This window comes from Microcaecilia unicolor, chromosome 3, assembly GCF_901765095.1.
Source record: "Microcaecilia unicolor chromosome 3, aMicUni1.1, whole genome shotgun sequence".
Lineage (NCBI taxonomy): Eukaryota > Metazoa > Chordata > Amphibia > Gymnophiona > Siphonopidae > Microcaecilia > Microcaecilia unicolor.
Window position 1 is genome coordinate 408,588,142 of NC_044033.1, and position 27,543 is coordinate 408,615,684.

Sequence of the window (27,543 nt, forward strand, 5' to 3'; positions counted from 1 at the left end):
TTCTGCCAGGTGCCACCCTCCAAACCCAGCCAAAATATTTTAAAGGGCCATTTATTAGTGATGTGTGTTCATTATAAGCAACAGGAGGCATGCTTCTTTCCAATTCCGCATATGGAACCTTCCAATCTACATCCGGCAGATTGAAATCTCCCAGCAACAGCACCTCTCTCTTCTTTCCCAACTTTTGAATATCTGCGATCAGATCTTTATCTAGTTCCTCCAATTGTGTCAGGGGTCTGTAGACAACACCCATGTGGACAGAGGTTCTATCATCTCTTTTTAAGATGATCCATATCACTTCTTCCTTTCCCCAGGTCCCTGTCATTTCAGTCGCTGCGATATCATTTCTCACATACAGAGATACTCCTCTACCTTTACGGCCATCTCTATCCTTCCTAAAAAGATTATAGCCTGGTATGTTTGCATCCCATTCAAGGGAACCATTGAGCCACGTCTCCGTGATTGCAACAACGTCTACGTCTGCCTCCAACATCAGGCTTGAAGGTCATGAACTTTATTGCTTAGACTGTGAGCATTTTGTGGTCATTGCTTTCCATCTACATTTCCTGGTATGTATTTCAACATTAGTGATTTGGGCTGTCTTTTCTCTTTGGGTACCTTCTTATCTTTTTCTTCCACCTTCATTGCTTTTTCTTTTTCTTCCACCTCAGTTCTATTTTCAGGAACATCACAGTGCTGTAATAGAGCAAAAGAATTCTGTAGGGGCAACACTTGTGAGGGCGGATGCTTCTGTGTCACATAACAAAGTCTGCCTGAGCCTACCGTCAACCATCTATTCTTAGGTGGTTTTATCCTTTGAGGCAGTGGTGAGAATTTGGTATGATTTTGTGCAGTCCTAGAAGCTCTTTTAAGTGCATCCAATTCCTGCTTTATTTTACTGAGCTCCTGTTTTAAACTAGCAAGCTGATGACAGATAGGACAAGTCTTTCCAGATGATTGGCCTTGAAACTAAAGCACCACAATTATTACAGAGAATAAGAATCATCCTGATTGGTTGAAATGGGTATGAACAGGTGTACTATGATGGGGTTAACAGTCTGCAAGATTGCCTGTGTGTGACTGAGGAGTAAAGTTAATGGATTAATTAGACAGAGTTAGATGTGATCAATGAATGACTAGAACTCATTCCTCCTGATATTCATCCATCAGCAATCAGCATTTTTAAAAATGCTGATCGTCACCGGCTAAAGTATTTGCCAATATTCAATGCTGGGCTATATTCAGTGCTCTCACGGCAGTTCGTGGTAATTATCAAAAGTAGTGCACACCATTGCTCTTTACTCTGTACTATACATGACATTGCCTTCCAATATAGGCAACATGTGACAAATTTTCTATAACAGCAAATATCCCATATACAACCAAGGTAAGAGAATCACATAACTTTAACTTTAACATAATCATATAACTTAGGAAAATACCTCTTACCTTTTCAGCCACCTCTGGATGGACTTCCATATAGAAGTAGATTGTACCATGCTGGCCTTCTGTCTCCCTTCAGGATGCAGTACAGCCTCATGTTTGAGAATAATCTGTACCAGCCTTTCTGCTTTTTCTTCTTCTTTGGAGGCGCTTTCTGGATGAATATGAACTTTAGTAGCAGAAGGAGCTAGTCCACAGAAGGAACCAATCAGGAGCCTTCTTGAATATCCAGGTGTGTTCCACCATACCTGGTATACCTCTCCATTACTCAGGTATACGCTGCTATTTATACGCGTATACTTCACCATTATCTGGGCACGCCATGCCCATTACCCAGTTATTCAAGTATCCTCCACCATTTATATCCTTTATCATTATCCAGATATTCAGAGTTCTGCATCTATTCTATATCATGGTATTGGATGCTGGACAGTCAATACCAGATTTATAGGTATATAGTTACTGAGCTGGCCAATGTAATTTTTAATGGCACTGGTTAATGGCTTTAATACACCAATATCTTGAGTAGTTATTTGGGCATTTTCAGCCATTGTCCAGATTAAAAGTTGTAAATTCTAGGCCATTTTTGTTTCGTTGTTTTTATCAGGATATGCTGCCACTCACTGGGCTTTTGAATATTGACCAATCTACTGTTCATCCCATAACATGCAAGTTAGATGCATGTTAAGGAGAATTTGGTAGTTTGAGTTAGCCACTTGGTAAATAGGTCTTTGCAAGTAAGATCATTTCCAGGTATACTAAATGAGTATTGATTACAGCAATGCTAAATAAACTTATTTCACTGACATAAGCGGTAGGGAATTTTAGACCTGTATCTAATCTCCTATGTTGAGGGACATAACAGAGCATGCTGTTTATGTTGTATTACAGGAGTTTAAGTGAATGTTCTTTCTGAGACCATTTTCAGCTAGGCTTCAGGATTTTTCATAGAACAGAAACTGTTTTAGAACCAATAGCATGTGCTAAGCTTCAGTAAACATGGCCCTTAGTGTCCCTCTTAGATGACTGCTATCTGTGGTTGGATAAGGGCTTAAGAGTAAGCATGGTACTGTTTTCACAACCTTCTCATTCCCTACACGCCCTCTAAGTTTCCTTCACTCTGCAGACCACAACCTTTTGACCCTTCCCACTCCCTTGCAGATCTGTCTGACTACCACCCATGATTCAGCTTTCAGCTATCTAGGCCCAAACTATGGAACACCCTCCCACTCACTGTACGTAACCAGTCCTCATTTCCTGCCTTCAAACAAGCCCTGAAAGCCTATCTGTTTTCTATGTCTTTCCCACCCTCTTCCTTGACCATTTTTTCTCCCTGATCTAAGGATTATTTCTTTCCTTTACCTGTATCTTTGTTTTTATACATTGTTAACCGCTTTATACTTTTGTAGGCTATAGCGGTATATCAAATACGCTGAAATAAAAAATAAAATAAAATAAATAAAATAGTATTTTTGATACAGTGAACCATGTAATTTGATGCATTTATTTATAGGAAATGGGGATTGGGAGGTAAGGTTTGCATCTTTCTGTATATAGTTAAAAGGCAATCTGTAATTGGGCGCCAAGTCTATTTTAGACTACACACTTTTCTATAAGGTAGCATAAGGGTCTTAGGGGTCCTTTACTAAGCTGCGCTAAAAAGTGGCCTGCGCTAGTTTTGGCACTTGAAATTAGCACTTGCTAAGCTACTTTTAGTGTGGCAGGGCGAAAGCCTTTAAAAAATGGGGCGGTAAATGGCCATGCACTATTATTAAAATTAGCGCTCAGCTATTTACTGCCTGAGCCCTTACTGCCACCCATTAAGTAGGCGGTATGGGCTCACGCACTAACCCCGCGGTAATAGGACAGTGAGTGGCAATGCGGGTGCGCTGCTGATTACCGTCGGGAACGTTCCCCGTAGTAGAAAGAGAAAATTATTTTCTACTGCGGGAAACTGTGCACGCCAACTTCAGAACTACTGCTGGGTTCCTGCACTAGCCTGGCGGTTATGCTGATTGGCACGTGCTACCCACGAAGTAGCCCTACCGCGCTTGTGTAAAAGGGCCCCTAAGTGCATAACAGCAAGAGATGTGTACATGTGAGTGGATCATGGAAGGCGCATGGACATGTCTCCAACATACAGGCATAACTTTACAAAATGCTATAAGCTATACACAATTTCACAGTGCACTTATTAGGCTCTCCCATTCATGCCTTCCATTCACCTGGCATAAATGTTGCAACAATTTAGGTTTACGCTGGTATTTCATAATGGCATCTTGGTGCACAGATGCAGTTATGGAATTCGCAACGATGCGTGCGACATCAGTGTGCCTAACTGGAGGTGTCAAGTTATAGAATTTACCCCTTAGCGCCTTATTCTGTAAGGTTATGCTCCTAAATTTATGAGCAGAATTTATGCTTGCTAAATTGATGCTCCTAAAATGCAGAGCCTAATCTATTCTCCAAAATAGATTAGGCTTGTAATTTAGGAGCGTAAATTAAGGAGTATAAATTATGCTCATAAATTTAGGAACATAAATTTTAGGAGCATAAATTTAGAAGAATAACATTATAGAGTAAGGCCCTTAATGGTTTCCTGTCTAATGCTTTCCTTGCATGCTTCATAGCAGTTAGTATCCCAGACTTGGGGAGAAGGAAAAAATGTTTTCTGTAGTAGTCACCTCTTACTGGAATGCTTTACCAAGTGAAGTCTATCTGTGTAAAAGTTATGTGGTGAGGGAAACAGTGTTTTAAAGTCTGCCCTGCTGTTTTACTTCTTACACAAAGACTTTGGCTTGTTGAATGCTGTTATTATAATCAGAAAAGAAGTAGGTGAATACTTTTCTGCATAGAATAGTATTGCAAGTGGCAGAAAATGCCGAATATCGCCATAGGAAGGTTTCTGCTGGCGGGGCTTGGGGACCCCCACCAGCCCAGGTATATGGGGTTATGGTGGGGTGGAGAGGAGTGGGGAGGTGTGGTAAAATGTGCCCCCTCCCAATTTGTGCTCAGCCCCCCCCCCCCCCCCGAAAATCGAGGTCTGGCTATGCCTCTGGTAGCTACTTATTGTGTAAATGACTAATATACTACCATTACATGCATTCCTGCCACATGAGACTATGCAGTTCTTAAAGAACTATCCCCATGTAGTCCCCTCATTTGCATGCACAGACACAAAATTTTGCATGTCATACTAATACCTTCTAAGGCTCCTTTAATGGTAATGTTGGGGGTAATTCTTTAAGGAGCCATTTAGTTTACAAGGGAGGAAGGCAGAGCATATCTGGATAGTAAAAAAAAATGATCTCTTATAGATTACTGACTAGTGGAAAAGGATGTGCCATGATTTGATGGCCTGCACCGTTCCAGTGGGAATGAATGAGCATGGGTGGAGTCTAGGCAGAAGATGAGTAGAGAATACAGTATTGTGTAAATTATAGTATTACTGTAAACCTGAGCACTTCCTGACTTCCTTTACCCCCTCTCCCTTCCTTACAACAGCTCACTACTTTTCTGTCCTCCACCCAGCTCCTCATCAGTTTTGGTTAAACACTTCTCTTCCACATTGCTGCCCTTCTTACATAGTATGGTCATTTACTCCCTATCTCAAGTACTCTTTCCCGAAGCCTGGAGGCAAGCATGTATAATTCTGAAGATTAAGGATCCCAAAATTCCTGCCACCTCAGTTACAAATTATTGCTCTATTGTCCATCTGCTATTTGTGTCCAAACTCACTGAACGAATTGTATACCATTAACTAGAGGATCATTTTGAACTCTGTCAGGCTCTTCACCACCAGCAGATCAGCTTTCACCGAACCCAAAGCACTGAGATCATATTATATATGATCTCGTTACACTCCTACTGCACCATTTTGACCGCAAGAATTCTATAGTTCTGATTTCTTTAGACTTATCCACAGCCTTCGATCTAGTGGATCATGCTGTACTTCTCCACCGCTTGTTTGATATAGGGGTCCAGGGAACTGCCCTGGCCTGTTTACGTTCATTTCTTGACTAATAGAACTTGTTCTGTCCACTGGAAAAATCAGTTTTCCCACAATTTATGCCTTCATGCAGCATGCCTCAAGGTCAATTTTAGCACCCTTACTTTTTAACCTTTTTAAGCCCCATTACTGTTCTTTGTAGTATCATTTAATCTTTCTGTGTTTGCATATACAGATGATATCTAGGACCTGGCTCCCCTGGACCCTGATGATATATCTTCTATCTCTCCTCTCAATGACAAATTGACCCAGATAGCTGGTTGGTTTGCTCATCGTATGCTCTTGCTAATTCTGGGAATACAGTGCTTTGATCTTTGATCATACTCGTTCATTAGCTGCTCCCTCTTCTTATAGCCAACACTTCCCTCTCTCTCACTTTGTCTGGATCCTTGATAACACCCTCTCTTTCAGGCTTTACATTTCTAAACTAGTTCAATCCTGCTTTTTCAAGCTTTGTCTGTTGTACTCAGTCCATCGCCTCTTTCTACCCTCTGCCCTTTGGGTTCTTCTGCATTCACTAGTACTCTCTAATTTAGACTACTGCAACAGCCTGCTAAGGAGATTTAACCACCTGCAAATGGTGCAAAACGTGGCTATATGCTCCTCAGAAATACTGGCCATTACAACCGTGAAGCACACTGGCTTCCAGTTGAGCACCAGATTACTTACAAACTGCTGTTGCTTACCCATAGGATCATCTGTTCAGAATCTCCTGTATACCTTTCTCAATACTTGCTCCCATACTGCCCCCGCCCCCAGCGACCTGTGCTCTTATCAATCATCTCAACTTACTGTACACCTTCGCTCTCCTCCATTCACCTTACCACTATAAGCAATAAAATCTTTAGTGTAACAGGCCCTTGTCTTTGGAATACTTTCCCCATGTCCCTACATCAAGAAACTAACCTATCCACATTTAAGACCAAATTGAAGACTCATCTCTTTGTTGAAACCTTCGGCCCTACTCCTCCTTGATTCATACGTCAGGTACGTGGGTTGACAGCATCATTCTCTGGAGAGCTTCCTCAATTATCTTTCCTCATCTCTGTTGCCTTGCTTCCCTCTTCCTCTCAACTTTTTTTCTATTATATCTATATTGTAGTTCTTTTCCAACTTTCCCTTCCAATTCTTTTATTGTACAGCATTTAGACGGATTTCCTTTTAGCGGTATATCACATTACTAATAAACTTGAACTTATAAATAAATTTACAGGCATTCATACTAACAGCTATAGGGTTGATGTAAGTGATCATGCCTAAATGTAAACAAGTTTTTAGCCACTTGCATTAGTATGCTATAAAGAAAAGTAGATGCCTACTTTTCTTTATAGAATAGGCACCATACTCAGCACCTTTATTAAGCACCCTGTGATAGAATTACCCACATTAAAGTTTTTCTGCACAGCGTGCTCTTTTTAGGCACACATGGGCTTTTACATGCTACAAAGATTTTTTTGCACAAGTATCTACAATTTAATTGTACAAATGTTGATATTCTAATACTTTTGTTTTGTTATTGCACTAAATTAAGGATGAACATTCTTTGAATAGACATGGGAAAACCCCAACATTTTGAGGTTTGTTTCTATGTCAGTTCTGTTCTGTATTTGAGCAAAAGAGCATACTATTTCACAATAGCGTGTACTGTTGACAATATTTTCCTGAAACAAAAATACACCACCCCCCTTAAGAAAATCCCATAGATAACATGAAAAACTAAGGAAAATGAAAAATTTTGACCTCCACACCTCTACACTAAACATGAGTAAACTGAAGTAAACATTAGAAGAGGAATCTTACGGGAAAGTACTGCTGTAATCGGTGAATCCCCAAGCTCAAATATTCAGACAGATTTGCTACTACTCGCTGTTTGCATCCTCGATGTCTTGAATTTTGAAGCTCTCTGTTAAAATGCTGTAATCAGCAATTATGCTTCCATTCCTAAAATGTTAAAATTATTACTTAAAAGCTAGAGAATTCTAAAAGAAACATTTCTTTATTTTTTTAAGTCTTTTTTCATTATGGTAAATTCAGTGTGTGATAATTCTTATGCAACATTAAAACAGCATAGACAGCAATATAACATACCATCCAATATTCAAAGAAAGGATCCTACCTGCCTAAATTGCACTCTACGACTGGCCACCAATAGCAGGCCAGCGTTTATAATGTGGACCGGAGAGAGGGCATTCTGAGGATGCAATTGAAGAGGAGCTGGCAATTTTGTGGGTAGCAGCAATATTCAGTGCTGTGCCTGCATAGATAATTGACCAAATATGACCATTGGTCATTTAGCTATGTGGGTCTGACACTGAATATCATCCAGTAACATATAATTTCTGGGTAGTGGCTGACATTTCCTCCTTCCTGCCTCCCCCATGACTAGATCCCCCCTCATGACCCCCCCCCCCCCCCCCCCCCCCCCCCCCCCCCCCCCATGATCAGACCTTTCTGGATTGTGACCAGGCATCGGTATTGAATATCTGGGTCTGACCAGACATTTGCTGGTTGTTGGCACTTTTGCGGGTCCCAGCTAATATTGAGCCAGGGCCCACATAAAATACTTATGTAGGTCCTGGCTGAAAATTGGCTGGAACCTGCATAAGTGCCTCTGTCAGTTTCTCTCCCACCCCCCACTCTCTGTCTATTCAGACACCCCCTCCCAAACCATCCCCTGCTGATTTTGACCCCTCTCCCAGAATTCCCCTGTTATCAGCTCCCCCCTGAGATTAACCCCCCTGAGACTGGCCACCCTACCTGATACTATCCCCCCCTAGGACCTACCTATTTCCTTATGGTCTAGTGGGAGTATCTCGAGCAGAAACAATCCCCACTTGCTTATGCTCCTAGTTGTTTCATGTGCTAAAATGGCTGTTGCTTAGCTCTAGTTGTAGTACCGTGAGACTGTCACTAGAGCTCATAGCAGCCATTTTAGCACATGGAGTTTCTAGGGGCAACAGCAATGGGGATCACTCCTGCCCAGGATACCTCTACTGGACCACCAGAGATATAGGGATACCGTCTGAGGAATTCAGAAATAAACAGTATTTCCTGACTCGTCTGTGCATCTCTTCAATCCGCCAACAGAATAAAACCTGCTGACCTCACAGGTAGGCAGGCAGACTGGTGTCTTGTAGGTGAACTTTCTAACTTTCTGACTTTCCAGAAAGAGATAGAAGATGCAAGAACCTTGTAGAACAAAAGGAGTGACCAGTATAATCAGGGAAGGCTCTGGTGGCAGCAGAATCCTCCTCTGACTATAAAACTGAGATTGAAATCATATCTTAGGTTCATATCTCCCATCTCTAACCCTTCAGCTGTAAGGAAGAACTTCAAGCCAAGCCTTATCAAATGTAGAACTCAGAAATACTAAGCCTTTACCAGTCACCCAGACTAGTAAATTATTAGGCTAAAGGAGTGAAAGTGTGTAGGTATCAGATCCACTGCCCTGTCAGGACTGCAAGAGGGTTTGGAAGCCCTGCTGTATCCCTTCTAATCTCAGAAAAGGGAAGGGTAATCTCAGCTGGTCACAATCCTTTGTGTGCCAGGAACATCTCAAGGCTGAAGGATTAAAGTATTCATCACCTCTGCAGGAGAGTTTATGGGTTCCAGCACAGTTAGAGGAATCCAAACCAGAGAGTCACCATTTTGAGCTCAGGGCCAGATGCACTAAACTTAACAAGCCATTAATATGGGGTTTAAACTGGTTCTAGCCAGTTAGACGTGCAAGTAGTAAACCCGGACCTGCACAAAAGGGCATTGTCCTATCACGGTAGCAGCTTAAGAAAATGGAATGCAGATGAGCAAATTAGTATTATAATGTGTATAAATCGTATTGTAATGAGATGCACTACCGTTTTCCGATTGCCTAACCGTGGAAAATCTAACGGGAGGTCTGTACCTCTCGTTGGGGCTGCACGGGATTTATTCGCCTCTAAAAACTTCTATAAATTTAACCCCCCAAAAATCGGGAAAAAAACATCCAAGTGCTTGTCAGGGACGTCGTTTATGGATGTCCTTCATTCAAAACAACAACAAAAAAATCAACCAGCCGGAAACCTTTGCCTAGCCACGTCCAAGTACTCGTCAGGGCTGTCCTTCTAAAGTGCCTAACATGGACTACTTCACTAACAAAAAAAAAAAGGACATCCCTGATGAGCACTTGGAAGTTTTCCCCCAGAGATTTTTTTTTTTGTGATGGGTGTCCTTCTGTAATGACCACGCCGAACAGAGACGTGCGAGGACGTCCAAATCAAAAAACTATTTGGACGTCTCTTCGATTATGCTCCTCCTCCAGGTCTCTCTCAGTCAATCACAGCGCATTTAGCTGACACAGTGACAGCTAAACGCGCTGGTGATGGCTGAGAGAGAGACCTGGAGGAGGGGCATCGGACGTGCTGCTAACACCCGGGGCAGACAGAAAGGAGCAAGGCGGCCGGAGCAGAAGCCACCGATAGCATCCAGCAGCATTGGGAGCCTCCTTGTAGCCCTTTGATCTCCCTCCGATTATGGGGACGACTTTGTTTTTCCTTTCAGTGAAGGAGTCGTAAAGGACATCCTTGGCATGCGCAGAGCAGCCAGCATAACGCTTGGCTGCTCTGTGCATGCTCAGCTGGCTAACTGGCTTGGAAGGAAATCCCATGCAAATGAGCTAGCAGCGACCATGCTCATTTGCATGCAATTTCCTTGATGCATTCCAGTTGCTTACCGATTCGCTAAGGAATCGGTAAGGGAAGGGCATTGATGATTGTTTTAGTGCCCCTTCCCCTCAGTCTCCCTGGGTTTCCATCAAGAGTGTCAACCAACTGTCAATGATAATGGACTGCTAACATGCATGATAATCATGCTAAGGGAATTGATAATTCTATCTGCACCCTGCAGTGGGAGAAAAACTGGGAGAACTGTGTTTGATCCTGCCACTCTCATGGTAGGACATAGGAACTTATAGGAGTAAAGCACGACTGAAATACAGAAGTGAATTGCTGGAGAGACTTTTGTATATACTTTTGCTACAGTATTAATTCAATTGCTACATGTTGATGACTTGCACAAATAGGTTATAATTGTCTTTGCCCCCCCCCCTCCCCCCCCCCCATTTGCATAAGAAGCAGTTTATATACTTAAGCCCTGTTGTATTGTGGATTACAAGTTCCTGTACATTTGTAAATTTTAGGTAATTGGCCTTTTTGAGCACATGTGCTCTGTTCCCAGTGCCTTGTGGGCTTTTCTTATTGGCTTGCCTTGTTCCCAAGCATGCTAGGCAGAGACCCTCTGTCCCCTACGCCATGGTATCTGAGAGAAGTAGCATGTTCACTTAATCAGAATCTCCCTATGCTGTGATCTGGCTGCTCAGCTTTCCCAGTCCTTGTGAATTCATCCTGTTTTTACCAATAGGTATTTACAACACTACCAGCCAGCTATGTAGCTGGATCCCCAGCCTCTCTTGCCTGAGAGGGCTGGTTAATGCATTTGAAAAAGTACCCCATGAAGACTTCAGAGGCAATTGGAGAGTCATGGGATAGGAGGTAGTGTTCTATAGTGGATTTAAAAAATGGTTTAAAAGATAGAAAACAGAGAGCAGGGGTTAAATGGTCAGAATATCAATGGAGAAGGGTGGATAGTGGGATTCCTCACATGTCTGTGCTGGGACCACTGCTTTTAACATATTTATAAATGATCTAGAGATGGGAGTAACTAGTGAGGTAATTAAATTGCTGACGACACAAAGTTATCCAAAGTTGTTAAATCACAAGAGGATTGTGAAAATTGTAAGAGGACCTTATGAGACTTGGAGGCTGGGTACCAAATGGCAGTTGACATTTAATGTAAGTGCAAAGTGATGTATGTGGGAAAGAGGAACCCAAACTATAGTTAAGCGATGCAAGGTTCCACATTAGGAGTCACCGACCAGGAAAGGGATCTAGGTGTCATTGTTGATGATATATTGAAGCCCTCTGCTCGGTGTATGGTGGTGACTAAGAAAGCAAATAGAATGTTAGGTATTATTAGGAAAGGAATGGAAAACAAAAGTGAGGATGTATAATGCTTTTGTATCGCTCCATGGTGCGACCGCACTTAAGATGGGTGTCCATCTTTCGTTTCGATAATACGGTCAGGGACGCCCAAATCTTGACATTTAGGTCATCCCTAGAGATGTTCATCTTTAGACTTGGTTGTTTTGATTTTCGGCGATAATGGAACTAAGGACGCCATCTCAGGAATGACCAAATGCAAGCCCTTTGGTTGTGGGAGGAGCCAACATTCGTAGTGCACTGGCCCCCTCACATGCCAGGACACCAACTTGGCACCCTAGGGGGCACTGCAGTGGACTTCAGAAATTGCTCCCAGGTATATAGCTCCCTTATCTTGTGTGCTGAGCCCCCCAAAACCCATACCCACCACTGCACAACACTACCATTAGCCCTTACGAGTGAAGGGGTGGTACCTAGATGTGGATACAGTGGGTTCTGGTGGGATTTGAAGGGCTCACATTACCACCACAAGTGTAACAGGTAGGGGGATGGGCCTGGGTCCGCCTGCCTGACGTGCACTGCTCTGCTGTCATGGAGCTGGGTATGATATTTGAGGCTGGCATAGAGGCTGGCAAACAATATTTTAACTTTTTTTAGGGTGGGAGGGGGTTAGTGACCACTGGGGGAGTAAGGGGAGATCATCCCCGATTCCCTTCGGTGGTCATCTGGTCAGTTCGGGCACCTTTTTTGTGGCTTGACGTAAGAAAAAAGAACCAGGTAAAGTCGTCCAAGTGTTCGTCAGGGACGCCCTTTTTTTTCCATTATGCGTCAAGGATGATCATGTGTTAGGCACGCCCAAGTCTCGCCTTCGCTATGCCTCCGACACGCCCCCGGGAACTTTGGTCGTCCCCATGACAGAAAGAAGCCGTTGGGGAACGCCCAAAATTGGGCTTTCCACTATACCGATTTGGGCGACCCTGTGAGAAGGACGCCCATCTTACGATTGTGTCGAAAGATGGGCGTCTTTCTCTTTCGAAAATAAGCCTGATAGTGGAATTAGAAAGGTACAGAGAGGGTGATGAAAATGATAAAGGGGATGGTGCGACTTCCCTATTAGGAAAGGCTAAAGTGGCTTAGGGCTCTTCAGCTTGGAGAAAAGGTGGCTAAAGGAGATATGATAGAGGTCTATAAAATAATGGTTGGAGTGGAACGGGTAGACATGAATCGCTTGTTTACTCTTTCCAAAATTACTACGACTAGGGGACGCAAAGAAGCTACAAAGTAGTAAATTTAAACAAATTGGAGAAAATATTTCTTCACTCAATGTGTAATTAAACGCTGGAATTTGTTGCCAGAGAAAGTGGTTAAAGGGAGTTAGCTTAGCAGGGTTTAAAAAAGGTTTTGGTTAACTTCCTAAAAGTCCATAAGACATCAAGGAAATCTTCAACTAATATATTTGCTTTCCACGTTATTTGTCTTCTGTTTCTTTGGAAGAATAACAGTAGACATCAGTCACACTTGGAGGATAATTCTATCAAAAGCCTAGTTTTAATGTGTAAATGCCATTATTCTAGTCATTTATGTGCAAATTTGAACACATATGTGCTATTCTGTAGGTATGTGCGAATATATAATGGTGTGGACTTTGCAGGTAGGTGTTTGCATGGGTAGAGTGCATAGATTATACAATACTACAATCTATGTGCATTTTTAAAAACATTCTACGCACAAACATTTACACTATCTCTAAATATGTGTGCATATTTGACCTACTACTAATCATTTCTATGGCACTACTAGATGTATGCAGCACTGTACACATTATATACAGGTACTTTCTCTGTCCCTACACAAGGAGCTGCAGTGGGAATTAAACCCAGGTCACCAGGATCAAAGCCCGCTGCACTAACCATTAGTGCACTCCACCTAGTACATTAAAGAATTAAAAACACACATGCTCATTCAAGCATATGGATCATTAGTTTAATACTGTATTGTATATTGTTAAGCTGTAGTTAGATATGGTTTTGTATTGGTTTTATATTATGTATTTTTGTCTTGTATTGTGATTTTTTTACTTTGTATGCAATTTTTGTTCCCCATTTAGAATGATTGAGATACAGTGGGCTAGAAATAAAACTGTATTAGTACTATTATAATTATTAGTCTGTAAAGAAAAGTAGGCACATATTTTCCGTATAGAATAGGCACCAAATAGTTGTGGTTTTGGCGGCTACACCTCTCTCATCCTTGGTGACTTTAATATTCCTGCTAATGATCCTTCCAACTCTTATATTTCCAAGTTACTCGCTTTAACATCCTCCTTTAATCTCCAACTATGCTCCACCTCCCCCACTCATCAAAATGGTCACTGTCTTGATCTCATCTTCTCCTCCAACTGTTCACCCTCTAGTTTCCTTGCCTCTGATCTTCCCCTCTCTGATCACCATCTTATAACTTTCACACTTAAATCTCCTCCCTCCCAGTCCCGTCCTATCTTATCTAATTTATCTAGGAATCTTCATGACATTGACCCTTCATCTCTATCCTCCCATGTTTCAAACCTCCTCTCTACTGTGGCACCATCCACGTCTGTCAACGAGGCTGTTTCTTCTTACAACAATACTCTATCCTCTGCCTTAGACACTCTTGCACCTTTGATGACTCGCCCTATAAGGCGTACAAAACCCCAGCCTTGGCTGACTTCTAATATCCGCTACCTACGTTCCTGTACCCGCTCTGCCGAACGCCTCTGGTGGAAATCTCGGGCCCTTGCTGATTTCTTCAACTTTAAGTTCATGCTGACCTCCTTCCAATCTGCTCTTTTACGCGCCAAACAGGATTATTATATCCAACTGACCAACTCTCTTGGCTCTAACCCTCGACTTCTCTTCACCACATTGAACTCTCTCCTCAAGGTGCCCCCTCCCCCAACTCCCCTTCATTATCTCCTCAGACCCTTGCTGAATTCTTTCACGACAAGGTCAAAAGATAAACCTTGCATTCTCTACTTCGCCACCTCTCCCTCCACTAGTCCGTTCCCCTCTCTCTCCTTCCCCTCATTCCCTTTCCTCATTTCCTGAAGTTACTATTGAGGAAACTACACTTCTCCTTTCTTCCTCAAAATGTACCACCTGTTCCTCTGATCCCATTCCCACCCACCTTCTTAATGCCATCTCTCTGCTCTTATTCCTTTATCTGTCACATTCTCAACCTCTCACTTTCCACTGCGACTGTCCCTGCTGCCTGTAAACATGCTGTGGTCACACCTCTCCTTAAGAAGCCTTCACTCGACCCTACTTGTCCCTCTAATTACCGACCCATCTCCCTCCTTCCCTTTCTCTCCAAATTACTTGAGCGTGCTGTTCACCGCCGCTGCCTTGATTTTCTGTCCTCACATGCTATTCTTGACCCACTACATCTGGTTTTCGCCCTCTCCACTCAACCGAAACTGCACTTACTAAAGTCTCCAATGACCTATTACTGGCTAAATCCAGAGGTCTCTATTCCATCCTCATTCTTCTGATCTTTCCGCTGCTTTTTGACACTGTCGATCACAGCATACTCCTCGATACCCTGTCCTCACTTGGATTCCAGGGCTCTGTCCTTTCCTGGTTCTCTTCCTACCTCTCCCTCCGCACCTTCAGGTTCACTCTGGTGGATCCTCTTCTACTTCTATCCCTCTGCTGTCGGCGTACCTCAAGGTTCTGTTCCTTGGTCCCTCCCTCTTTCTATCTACACTTCTTCCCTTGGTTCATTAATCTCATCCCATGGCTTTTCCTACCATCTCTATGCTGATGACTCCCAAATCTACCTTTCACCCCTGATATCTCACCTTGCATCCAAACCCAAAGTTCAGCGTGCTTTGTCTGACATTGCTGTCTGGATGTCTCAACGCCACCTGAAATTAAACATGACCAAAACCGAGCTTCTCATTTTTCCCTCCAAACCCACCTCCCCACTCCCCCCGTTTTCTATTTCTGTTGATGGCTCTCTCATTCTCCCTGTCTCCTCAGCTCGAAACCTTGGGGTCATCTTTGACTCTTCTCTCTCCTTCTCTGATCATATCCAGCAGATCGCCAAGACCTGTCGTTTCTTTCTTTACAACATCCGTAAAATCCACCCCTTTCTTTCCGAGCACTCTACCAAAACCCTCATCCACACCCTTGTCACCTCTCATTTAGACTACTGCAATCTGCTTCTTGCTGGCCTCCCACTTAGTCATCTTTCCCCTCTCCAATCAGTTCAAAACTCTGCTGCCTGTCTCGTCTTCCGCCAGGGTCGCTTTACTCATACTACCCCTCTCCTCAAGTCGCTTCACTGGCTCCCTATCCGTTTTCGTATCCTCTTCAAACTTCTTCTACTAACCTATAAATGTACTCACTCTGCTGCTCCCCAGTATCTCTCCACACTCGTCCTTCCCTACACCCCTTCCCGTGCACTCCACTCCATGGATAAATCCTTCTTATCTGTTCCCTTCTCCACTACTGCCAACACCAGACTTCGCGCCTTCTGTCTCGCTGCACCCTATGCCTGGAATAAACTTCCTGAGCCCCTACATCTTGCCCCATCCTTGGCCACCTTTAAATCTAGATTGAAAGCCCACCTCTTTAACATTGCTTTTGACTCGTAACCACTTGTATCCACTCGCCTCCACCTACCCTCCTCTCTTCTTTCCTCTACACATTAATTGATTTGTTTGCTTTATTTTTTTTGTCTATTAGATTGTAAGCTCTTTGAGCAGGGACTGTCTTTCTTCTATGTTTGTGCAGCGCTGCGTACACCTTGTAGCGCTATAGAAATGCTAAATAGTAGTAGTAGTAGCATTCTCTTTATACAATTACTCTCTTGATATCCCAGCCTGTACTAGGAAATGGAGACTAATCTTTAAAATATTTTTTGTTTGCTTACCTGAAACCTGTAACAGTTGCAGATATAAAGCCAGGTAGGATTTTATAATTCTTGTTAAACTGAAAGATAAAACAAATAGCAAAGAAAATATTTCAATAGATGATTACACTGTGGTGCAGAGGTGCACTAACCCTGGTCCTTGAGAGTCACGTGACTGATCTGAATTTCAGGACATACACAAGGGTTTCTGTTCATGGGGGGCCTGATTCATCAATGACTTTTCCTATAGACCCAAAATGGAAGAAAAGCCTTAGGGCTACTTTTACTAAGATGCATTAATGGATTTAACACAGTCAAACGATTAGCATATGCTAAATACTAAGAAGCCTATAGGAATAAAATGGGCTTCTTAGTATTTAGCACATGTTAATCATTAGATTGTGCTAAGAGGTCCTTTTACCAAGCTGCGGTAAAAAGGACCCTGCGCTAGTGGTGGGGGGGGGGCCATTTTTGCTGCAAGCTGAGGCCTTTTTTACTTCAACAGGTAAAAAGGCTGAAAAAAAGACATGGTCATGTGGTAAGATTGCTCTTACCACATGGCCATGCGGGGGGAGCACTAACCTAGTTTTAACCAGGAAGCACGCAGTGCTGCCTGATTACCACCAGGTTAGTGCCATGCTAAAGAATGCAGGCTAATATCCCCTAGCATGGGAAATGGCTCATGCTGCAGCTGGAACTACCACCAGTGCCTGCATTGGGCCGGCGGTAGCTCAAAATTAGTGTGCAGTAAGACCACGTTGGGCTTCCCATCGATTTGTAAAAGGGCCCCTGAATCCATTAGCACACCTTAGTAAAAAGGAGCCCTTAGTGTAAAGGCCCTTGGTCTGACTACTAAGCTTGGCTATCCAGAAAACCAGGCCTATTTGACACTCTCAAAGAGTGGGGTTGTATACCTACATATTCAACTGTCCATTGAGGAAGTCATCACAAAGAGTAGGTTGAATCAGAGAAAATATTTCTTCACTCAACATTTAATTAAACTCTGGAATTTGTTGCCAGAGAATGTGGTAAAAGCAGATAACTTAGCGGGGTTTAAAAAAAGGTTTGGATAGCTTCCTAAAAGAAAAGTCTATAAGTCATTATTAAAATGGACTTCGGGAAAATCCACTGTTTATGTCTAGGATAAGCAGTATAAAATGTATAAGTACTGTTTGGGGATCTTGCCAGGTAATTTTAACCTGGATTGGCCACTGCTGGAAACAGGATGCTGGGCTTGATGGACCTCCAGTCTGTCCCAGTATGGCAATATTTATGTTCTATACAAAAAAACAAATATGCATCAACTTAGTTTTGAACATGGGGAGAGAGCCTTCTAAGTGTATTGATAGCGGAAGGGTATTCCACTGTGTCGGACCAGCTACACTGAACATTGATTTCTGGAAGGTAATCAACAGTGCATTCCACACTGAAGGAACAATACCTTGCTTTCCCCTGTTTATAATTTAAATGTTCCAGTTTATAAAATGCTTGTTCAGGATGGATGTCTCCATCACATCCTTCATATGTATTTTTGAACAGGAAATCTGAATTTCTTTCCTGTTCAAAAATTGCTGTGAGATGGATGATTTTTTTGAGCTGGGGTCCCAATTCTGACTTGAATGGTCTTTCGAAAATGCCCCTCTACATTACTACGCTGCTAGCAAACACACCATGAGGTTACAAGGTAGAATATTTAAAGCAAATAGGAGAAAATAATTTTTACTTAATGCACATTTGGTCTATGGAACTCATTGCTGGATGGCGTGGTAAGAGAAGTTAGCATAACTGGATTTAAAATACGTTTGAACAAATTCCTGGAGGTTAAGTTTATAGACTGTTATAAAGTAGACCGGAGAAAGCTACTGCTTATCCCTAGAGATAAATAGTATGGAAACTATCTACTTTCTGGAAATCTACCAAGTACTTGGACCTGGATTGGCCACTATTGAAACAGACCAATGGACTTGATGTACCTTTGGTCTGACCCAGTTCTTAATGCACTTTTTACTCAGAATGCTGTAATACATGAGCAGAATTAGAAATTATTCCAACTTTTCTTGCGGTGGGCATTTTTCCTAATGCAATTTAAAGGCAGTGTTCATATTTTACCAAACAGAAGCCAGAGAGTGCGACCAGGTGCTAGTTTATTTTTGACTGGACATTAATGTTGAAGAGTTAGTAAATGAGATTACATACTTCTCAGATGTCATTTATTTTGCACCTAGAAGAAGATGCCATGGCTGGCTTATACTGTCCCTTCATTTATAATGAGGCAGTGGGGATAGGTTAATCAGTGTTAATAATTTCCCTCTCTGCTTGATGTATTCTGCAGCTAAACTTACTTAATTTTGAAACAAACACAATGGTCCTTCAGATACTTTGTATTGTTATTTGAATATTTTTACTGCTGTAATTGTCTATTGCTAATGATTGATTTATTCTTACTGTACACTGCCTTGAGTGAATTCTTTAAAAAATCCTAATAAATAAATGCTATACACTTTGATGACATTGCTGGTGTACTAATTTGTCATGTCATCTACAGTATGTTAAAAATAGGTAAAAAATAAGGTTCAACCTTTGATGAAATAGTCTTTTCACCTAACTCTTCCAAAAGGGAGTCAAAGTAAACTGCTTTATCCCAGCCGCATTGTATTAGAACCATCATTTATTATTCAGAAAATAAATGCATGTGAGTATGTGATAGTCTCATATGATTTTTTTTGTATTTCTAGCCCAATGACAACTTTGAAAGAAATTATACATAAGAGGCTGAGAATGTCTCTCTCTCTCTCTGTGTCTGGGGTCAAAATAACTGTCCAAAATTGAACAGAACAGGACCAAATTTGGCATGGAGAGAAAAAGGGTCAAAAGACAGTTGTGTGGGTTCTAGAGAAATAAAAGTATCACAAAAAAAAAAAATGGCCCAAGGCATTTCTGTGGGACAAGCAGTTTCACCTATCTTGGGCAGACTGGATGGACCATGCAGGTCTTTTTCTGCCGTCATCTACTATGTTACTATGTTACCTTCTGAAGCACAGAAACATCAATGCACTGAAACATAGCAGTTAGGGAGCTGCTCCTTTCATTGCATTTCCCCTCTTGGTCACAAACACACACAGAACTAACACAGATCCACTGTTAAAAAATAAAACAGACACATATGCACACAAACACACACACAGGCTCACACACACACAGAGGCACATACACTCAGCCCCCCCTCCTCACACACAAACATAAAGGTGTGGTAACCGTTTATAAATAGTAGCATGGGAGCACAATTCAAATGTATTATATGACTTTTTAAAGATCAAAGGGCCACCCTCACTTTATTGTGGCCTTTTGAGTGCCCATGTCCTGTGCAGATTATTAGCTTTGGACATATCCACGCTAAATAATTATGATTATTATTGTTTTCATGATTTGTATAATGGACTTTACAGAAGCACATTGTGGATAATTCCTACTCATTGGAACTTACAGTCTAGACAAGATGGACAGACAGGACACAACATGAAAACCAATTAACATGATAGTGTAGTACAGGAGTTCTCAACCCACTCATTGGGACACACTCAGCCAGTCAGGTTTTCAGGATACCCACAATGAATATGCATGACAGATTTGCAAACAGTGGGGGCAGTGCATACTCATTTATCTCATGCATATTCGTTGTTGAGTTCTTGAAAACCAGACTGGCTTGGTGTATCTAGAGGACTGAGTTGAGAACCCCTGGTACAGTCAAATGATGGATTTTGATTATCATCAAATATAATGAAGGGGCTGTAAACTGGAGTAGTGGAGTAGCAGCCTAATGGTTAATGCAGTGGGCTGAGAGCCTGGGGAACTGGGTTCAATTCCTACTGCAGCTCCTTGTAACCATGGGCAAGTCACTTCACCAAGTACCAAAATTAAAAAAAAAAAACAACCAAAACTCTTAGATTGTGAGCTCACTAGGGACAGAGAAAGTGCCTACATTTAATGGTGCCTTATTCATGGAGCATGGAAATAAGATCATGTTACACCTCTCACTGGTTCCCAGTCTCTTATCGCTTTACATATAAAATCCTGCTCCTGATATTTAAAATACAATCTCACTGTTGATCCCTCATTTCTTGCGTGTCTACTGTCTCCCTATGTTCCCACTCAATCTCTCCACTCCTCCTCTCAACACGCATGCTAGTCCCCACTGTTCGAGACATTACGCACACTAGGATTACAGGTGTTATGTTTTTTCTGTCAAGACCCAGAGCTCTGGAACCAACTTCTGGAACATCTCAGATCTCAATCCTCCCTCCAATGGTTTAAAACTGACCTAAAGCCCCACCTATTTTTAGAGGTCTTCATCTGTTCACAACAATCAACCCATGCATAGGCCTTGGTATCACAAGGCTCCCCTTCCATGTGTATTTTCCTTCCTCCTCTTTTGCTATCGAGACATTGTAGTTTTCCCTCCTTCTCCTGTTGTCTTTTACCTCTCTCTCTCTTTTTTTTTCTTTCTTTCTCTTCTTTTTTAGTCTGTAAGCCACCTAGTTGGCATTGCTGATAGGTGGGATAGCAAGTACTCAATAAACTTGAAACCTATAGAAATGATTAGAAGTAGTAAAATCTTAAGTCACTTAACCCTCCATTGCCCCTGGTACAAAATAAGTACCTGAATATATGTAAACCGCTTTGAATGTAATTGCAAAAAAACCTCAGAAAGGCGGTATATCAAGTCCCATTTCCCTTTCCCTTAAGGACAGCTCTAGTTACATATGTTGGCATAGATTCATCTACTGTTGTTAGGACAGTATGGGACATAAATGAAGGGCATTTTTGATATGATATCTAAGTCAGACTTTGGACGTTCTGTGCTAAATGTGCCAAATCCAAATAGCTAATGTAACCATTTAAAAAAAGGAAAAAGCCTATCTCTTTTTTCAAAAATGCCATTTCAAACAAGGTTTTGTGCTTTGTGCGTTTATGATTTTAGGCCATTTTTGTGGGGAAAAAAACCCCTGCACAAGTTAAAAATGCATAAAATCGAGTCATTGGGATGTAGGAGGAACCAGCATTTTTAGCAGACTGGTCCTACATACATCCCAGGAGAGTGATAGGGCACCATAAGGGGCACTGCTATGAACTTCATATAAATTCTCCCAGGTACACATCTCACCATTGCTCCTCTATCTTTTCTACTGAGCCCTCCAAAAATGACACAAAATCCATTACCCCCAACTGTACACCACTATAATAGCCCTTATAGGTGAAGGGGGTATCTATATGTGGGTACAGTGGGTTTCTGGTGAGTTTTGGAGGGCTCACAGCTTCCACCACAAGCGTAACAGGTAGGGGAGGTTGGGCCTGGCTCCATCTGTTTACAGTGCTCTGTACCCTTCACTAGACTACTCCAGGGACCTGTATGCTGCTTTCATGGACCTGGCTATAACATCTGAGGCTGTCATAGAGGCTGGTGAGTACTATTTTTATTCATATTATTGGGGGTGGGTGGGAGGGGATCACTGATCATTGGAGGAGTAAGGGGGGGGGGGGGGTCATCCCTGAATTCCTCAAGTGGTTATCTGGTCATTTAGGGCACCTTGTTGTATTTTATTCATTAGTCAAACAGGTATAGACCAAACGTTGAAGTTTTTGCCCTAGACATTTTGGTTTTGTTCCATTATGGCTGTGAAATGTCAGAGTGTTAGGCACACCCTAATCCTGCCTTCAAAATGCCCTCAACACGTCTCCTTGTGATTTGGACGCACTGCAGATGAATTGCATAGATAAACACTTGCAAAATAGGTTTTGAAAATACCGATTTGGACAATTTCAGAAGAAATCCACCCAAATGCTGCACAATGACATTTTTTTTGAAGTTTTTCTCTTTCGATAATGAGCCCTAAATATATATCACAACATGATTATGGACCAGTTTACTTCAAAAGACATACTCAGTTATCATGAATAGCTCTCACATAGGTGTTTGGGGATTTCATTACTTCTCCAATTGCAAACAGTAGATCACTGATTCCCAAACCTGTCCTAGGGGAACCCAATTAAATCAGGATTCCAGGATATCCACAATGAATATGTGTGAGATAGATCTGCATAGCAAGAAGGCAGTGTATTCAAACTGATCTCATGAAAATTAATTGTGGCTACCCTGAAAATCTGACTGACTGGGGTGCCCCCAGGACAGGTTTGGGAATCACTGCAATAGATACTAAGCAGCTGAAAATAATTGAGGGGGGAGGCAGCCTTTCTTGAGAAAAGCTATAAGGAAATTAGGGGCCCTTTTACCAAACGTTAGTAAAAAGTGACCCTCAGTTGCGTCAACATGCGTATGCCACGCGCCGAGGTTACATTTTATTGCTTTTGGTAAAAGCGCCTTTTTTCAGGAGGACTGGTAAATGGTCGTGTGGTAAGTAAAATATTGTCACATGGCCATTTATAGCTGGAGCCCTTATTGCCACCTATTTAGGAGGCGGTGAGGGCTCTGGTGCTAATCTGGCGGTAACCAGCCAGCGTGTGATACTGCCTGATTACCGCCGGGCACATCCCCGGTACTAGAAAATAAAAATTGTATTTTCTAGTGCCGGAAGTGGCGTGCAGCAAAGACGGGACTACTGCTGGGCTCCTGGGGGAGCCTGAGGGTAGACCCAATTTGCCATGTGCCAATCCCATGCTATCCCTTCTGCATTTTCATAAAAGGGGTCCTTAGGTATCTACTTAGGGAACTGGCCAAAGTTTACATCAATTCTCAAGAATGGGTAGGTGGGTGAGAGGTAAAGTGGCAGGGAAGCCCCAGAAATTCACATCAAGTCACAGCATTATGTATTCATTGTATACTGTCTTGAATGGTCTTTGACTGGGAAGGAGGTAGAAATAACAATCAATAAATGAACCAATTAATTATAAAATAACCCAGTAAAAGGAATGCATAATGGCCAATTTTACTGTACTTTTTGTATATAGGCTTCATACGGCATCGTTTAGAAAGAGCTTTTTCTCACTCCGTGGAAAGTATTTATTGAATAAAGTTGAGAGACTCACTTTCAAGTGGCGACTTGCCAAAATTAGGTAAAACCCAGTACTGAAACTTGAGCTGCATCTAAACCAGACCTTGGTAAATTCCGTGTGGAGATCTGGTGAGTCCGTATGGATCAAAGTAACGAGTGAGGAAGAGTATATGCACGAGTAGATCAGGAAAGGATATGGGATAAACGGGATTCATGCCTAAATGAGTAAACTAAGTTAAAGTAAACTCAGCTAATTCACCTGTGGACTAAACTAATTCACCTTTGGACTAAAAAAGATTTACCTGTCTGTATTCAGCCAGTAGCAGTCAGTGTGTTACACGCCAACTAACACTGGCTGAATTATGCCCAGATATTCAATTCTGGGTCCTATCTGGGTATCAGCACTGCATATCTAGGCACAAGGTGCAGGGCCACCGAGAGACTAGGCCGGGCACGGGACAAAGCTGCCCCACCGCTCCCGCACCTGCCCCCGTCGCTCCCCCTGCCGCTACCGTCCCTTGTCCCTCCCCCCTGTCGCTGCAGTCCACGGTCTCACCTGCCTGTTTCTACGGCTCCAGGCCACCTGCATTCGAAGCGGCAGTCGCAGATCGCCTCTCTTCTGGCCTTCCCTCCCTGGATCCCGCCCTCATCTGATGTAACTTCTGGTTTCCGTGAGGGTGGGACACAGGGAGGGAAGGCCAGAAGAGAGGCGATCTGCGATTGCCGCTTCGAATGCAAGGGGCCCAGAGCTGAGGAGACAGGCAGGTGAGACTGGGGATTGCAGCGCCGGCGGCCTGACCCCGGCGCCAGGCACCCTTGGAGGCCCAGGCTCGGTGAATTTTGTCCTCCCTGCCCCCCCCTCTCGGCGGCCCTGAGAAGGTGTGCACCCCCGAGCTACCGATATTCCAAATGAAAAAAAGGGGAGTGGGAATGACCATTGTGATAGGTCAGGATAAAAATGCAAATCCTTTATTCATGTATACCCAATATATAATACCCAGTGTACCTGAATGTATCTCACCTTGAGCTACTACTGAAAAAGGTGTGAGCAAAATCAAAAATAAATAAATATATACACCAGTGTTTTGCTTGAAGACAACACATTAAAAGAGAATAGGCTCCATCTGAGAATGGACTCAACACTTTCTGTGTTTCGGCCTATGCCTTCATCAGGAGTCCAATGGTTAAGATGAGCACAAAAATAGTGCTGAAAAGAAACAAGCGACACTAGGATCTGTGTTGAAGTTCTTCAAAATACGCACTCACTCACAAATGCAGTATTGCTACAGCAGCAAAGAAAGGATATTCAACAGTGGTACCTGGATAGTTACCAGCTTAACTTAAGGGGGCCTTTTTGCTGTCCTAAATTAACTGGTTAATTATCCAGGTACCGCCACTGAAAATTGGCAGTACCCAAGTAACTCCTGGCTTTGCCTCCAGACCGTCCCAGCACTAACCAGCTAGTGTTGCAGGTGTCAGACAGGATATTCAGCAGCCTTTATCCAGTTATGTGCCATTGAAGATCCTGTCAAGGCCAGGTCAGCGGGTGATAACCAGGTATGAGACTCTCCTACCCAATTATCTGCTGAATATCCACCCTTAAGGGCCCGATATTCAGACCAAGGAGTTAGCCTGAGCCCAGATATTCAATGCTGGGCCATTTCCAGTGACCAACATTGAAGATCTGGTTTATTTTTGGCCAGTTTGAACTTAATCGGCCAAGCCGATATTCAATGCTGGCCGGTCAAGTTGGAACTGGCCAAAGATATTCCATCTACTGATGTAGCCATATTTGGCCGTCAAACATAGCTGGCCAGTTGCTGAATATCGGTGCTGACCAGCTATGTCACACAACATAGCCGGTCATCCAGCTAGCCACTAAGGGCCTTATTCTATAAAGGTTATGCACCTAAATTAGGAGCATACTTTATGCTCCAACATAGATTATGATCATAAGTACATAAGCACCGCCATACTGGGAAAAGACCAAGGGTCCATCAAGCTCGGCATCCTGTCTCCGACAGCGGCCAATCCAGGCTTCAAGAACCCGGCAACCCCCCCCCCCCCCACAAAAAAAAAAAAAAAAATTAATAATGTTCAATGGATTTTTCCCTCAGGAATCTGTCCAAACCCCCTTTAAATTCCGTAAGGCCAGCTGCTGTCACTACATTCTCCGGCAACAAGTTCCAGAGTCTAACTACACGCTGAGTAAAGAAAACCTTTCTCCTATTTGTTTTAAATCTACCATATTCTAGCTTCATCTTGTGTCCCCTGGTTTTGTTGTTGTTTGAAAATGTAAACAAATGCTTCACATCTGCCCGCTCTATTCCGCTCATTATCTTGTAGACTTCTATCATATCACCCCTCAGCCGCCTTTTCTCCAAGCTGAAGAGCTCCTAATTTAGGAGCATAACCTTTTTAGAATAAGGCCCTTAGTGCTAATATTCAGCCGAGATAACCAGCTATCTAACACTGAATATTAGTGCTTAGCTGGCTAAGTACCATTTAACCAGCCAGTTGTCATTCGACGCCAGTTAAATGGTTTTGAATATCGGGGAGAAGTTCTTTGCTAGCTCAGCTAGGAAAAGGATTCCAAATGCAGGCATAGGGACTGAATTCTTCAGAATAAAAATTATGATTAAATACATACCACAGCTTCCAGCCTAATTTTATAGTCCATATAATTCCTAGAGGAAGGATTTTTAAAATCCTCTGTAAAAGTACTCTGAATTGTGATGGACATGTTCACTGTGATGACTGTCAACAGAAAAAGAGAAGAAAATTAATTTCTGACATTTGGCATTGATTATTTAACAACTATTCAGAATAATATTGCTGCAGTAACTTTACAGCTGATTTGTGCATGGATGAAGCAACCTGGAATACACTGAGTAGTGATAGCTAAAGGGAACAGGGGTGTGAAGCAGTTTATGAAGAACTGTAAGAGAGGGCAAGGGTGTGTCTGGCTATAGATGAAAGAGCACATAAGTGCCCTTTTACTAAGCCATGTAGGTGCCTATCCAGCTTATTTTCGAAAGAGAAGGCTGGCCATCTTCCGACACAATTCGGAAGATGGCCGGCCATCTCTCAAGGCCAGCAAAATCGGCATAATAGAAAGCCGATTTTGGCTGGCCTCAACTGCAGTCCGTCGCGGAGCCGGCCAAACTTCAAGGGGGCATGTTGGCAGGGTATAGAAGGCGGGACGGGGGCGTGGTACGAGATGGCCGGCTTCGCCCGATAATGAAAAAAAGAAAGTCGGCCCTGACAAGCATTTGGCCGACTTTACTTGGTCCCTTTTTTTTCAGGTCCAAGTCCCCAAAAAGTGCCCAAACTGACCAGATGACCACCGGAGGGAATTGGGGATGACCTCCCCTGACTCCCCCAGTGGTCACTAACCCCCTCCCACCCTCAGAAAAACAACTTTAAAAACTTTTTTTGCCAGCCTCTATGCCAGCCTCAAATGTCATACCCAGCTCCCTGAGAGCAGTATGCAGGTCCCTGGAGCAGTTTTTAGTGGGTGCAGTGCACTTCAGGCAGGTGGACCCAGGCCCATCCCCCCCCCCCTACCTGTTACATTTGTGGTGGTAAATGGGAGCCCTCCAACCCCCCCCAAAACCCACTGTACCCACATGTAGGTGCCCCCCTTCACCCATAAGGTCTATGGTAATGGTGTAGAGTTGTGGGGAGTGGGTTTTGGGGGGGATTTGGGGGGGCTCAGCACACAAGGTAAGGGATCTATGCACCTGGGAACTATTTTAATGTTTTTTTTTATTTTTAGAAGTGCCCCCTAGGGTGCCTGGTTGGTGTCCTGGCATGTCAGGGGGACCAGTGCATTTCCATTATCGGCAAAAACCGAGGCTGGCTATCTGAAACCCGGTCATCTCTGACATTTGGCCGACCATCTCATTCGAAAATAGTTGGCCCCGCCCCTTTGCGGCGCCGTCCTCGGAGATGGGCACCCTTAGAGATGGCCGGCCCCATTCGAAAATGCCCCTCCACGCGCACCCAACGTGTGTCTATTTGGACTTACCGCCCGGCTACCACATGGCCCTTGTGGTAATTTCATTTTTGACAAGGAGTCCGCTACGCACACCGGAAAATAATTTTTATTTTCTGGCACGTGGCAGAAACCGGGCGGCAATCATCATTCTACATGCGTAGACAATAACCGCACAGTTAACACATGAGACCTTACCGCTAAGTCAATGGCTGGAGGTACAGT

General features: G+C 43.0%; 1 protein-coding gene across 1 annotated transcript in view; it reads right to left on the reverse strand.

Moving 5' to 3' along the window:
• The window catches only part of ADGRF5 (adhesion G protein-coupled receptor F5), a 180,512-nt gene that overhangs the window by 94,864 nt on the left and 58,105 nt on the right, over positions 1 to 27,543 (reverse strand). The window contains exons 7-9 of the mRNA XM_030195136.1: positions 25,972 to 26,078; positions 16,336 to 16,394; positions 7,320 to 7,393 (exon numbers count right to left, since the gene is read on the reverse strand). Of these exons, the coding sequence (XP_030050996.1) occupies positions 7,320 to 7,393; positions 16,336 to 16,394; positions 25,972 to 26,078 (240 nt within the window). The remainder of the gene's footprint in view (positions 1 to 7,319; positions 7,394 to 16,335; positions 16,395 to 25,971; positions 26,079 to 27,543) is intronic.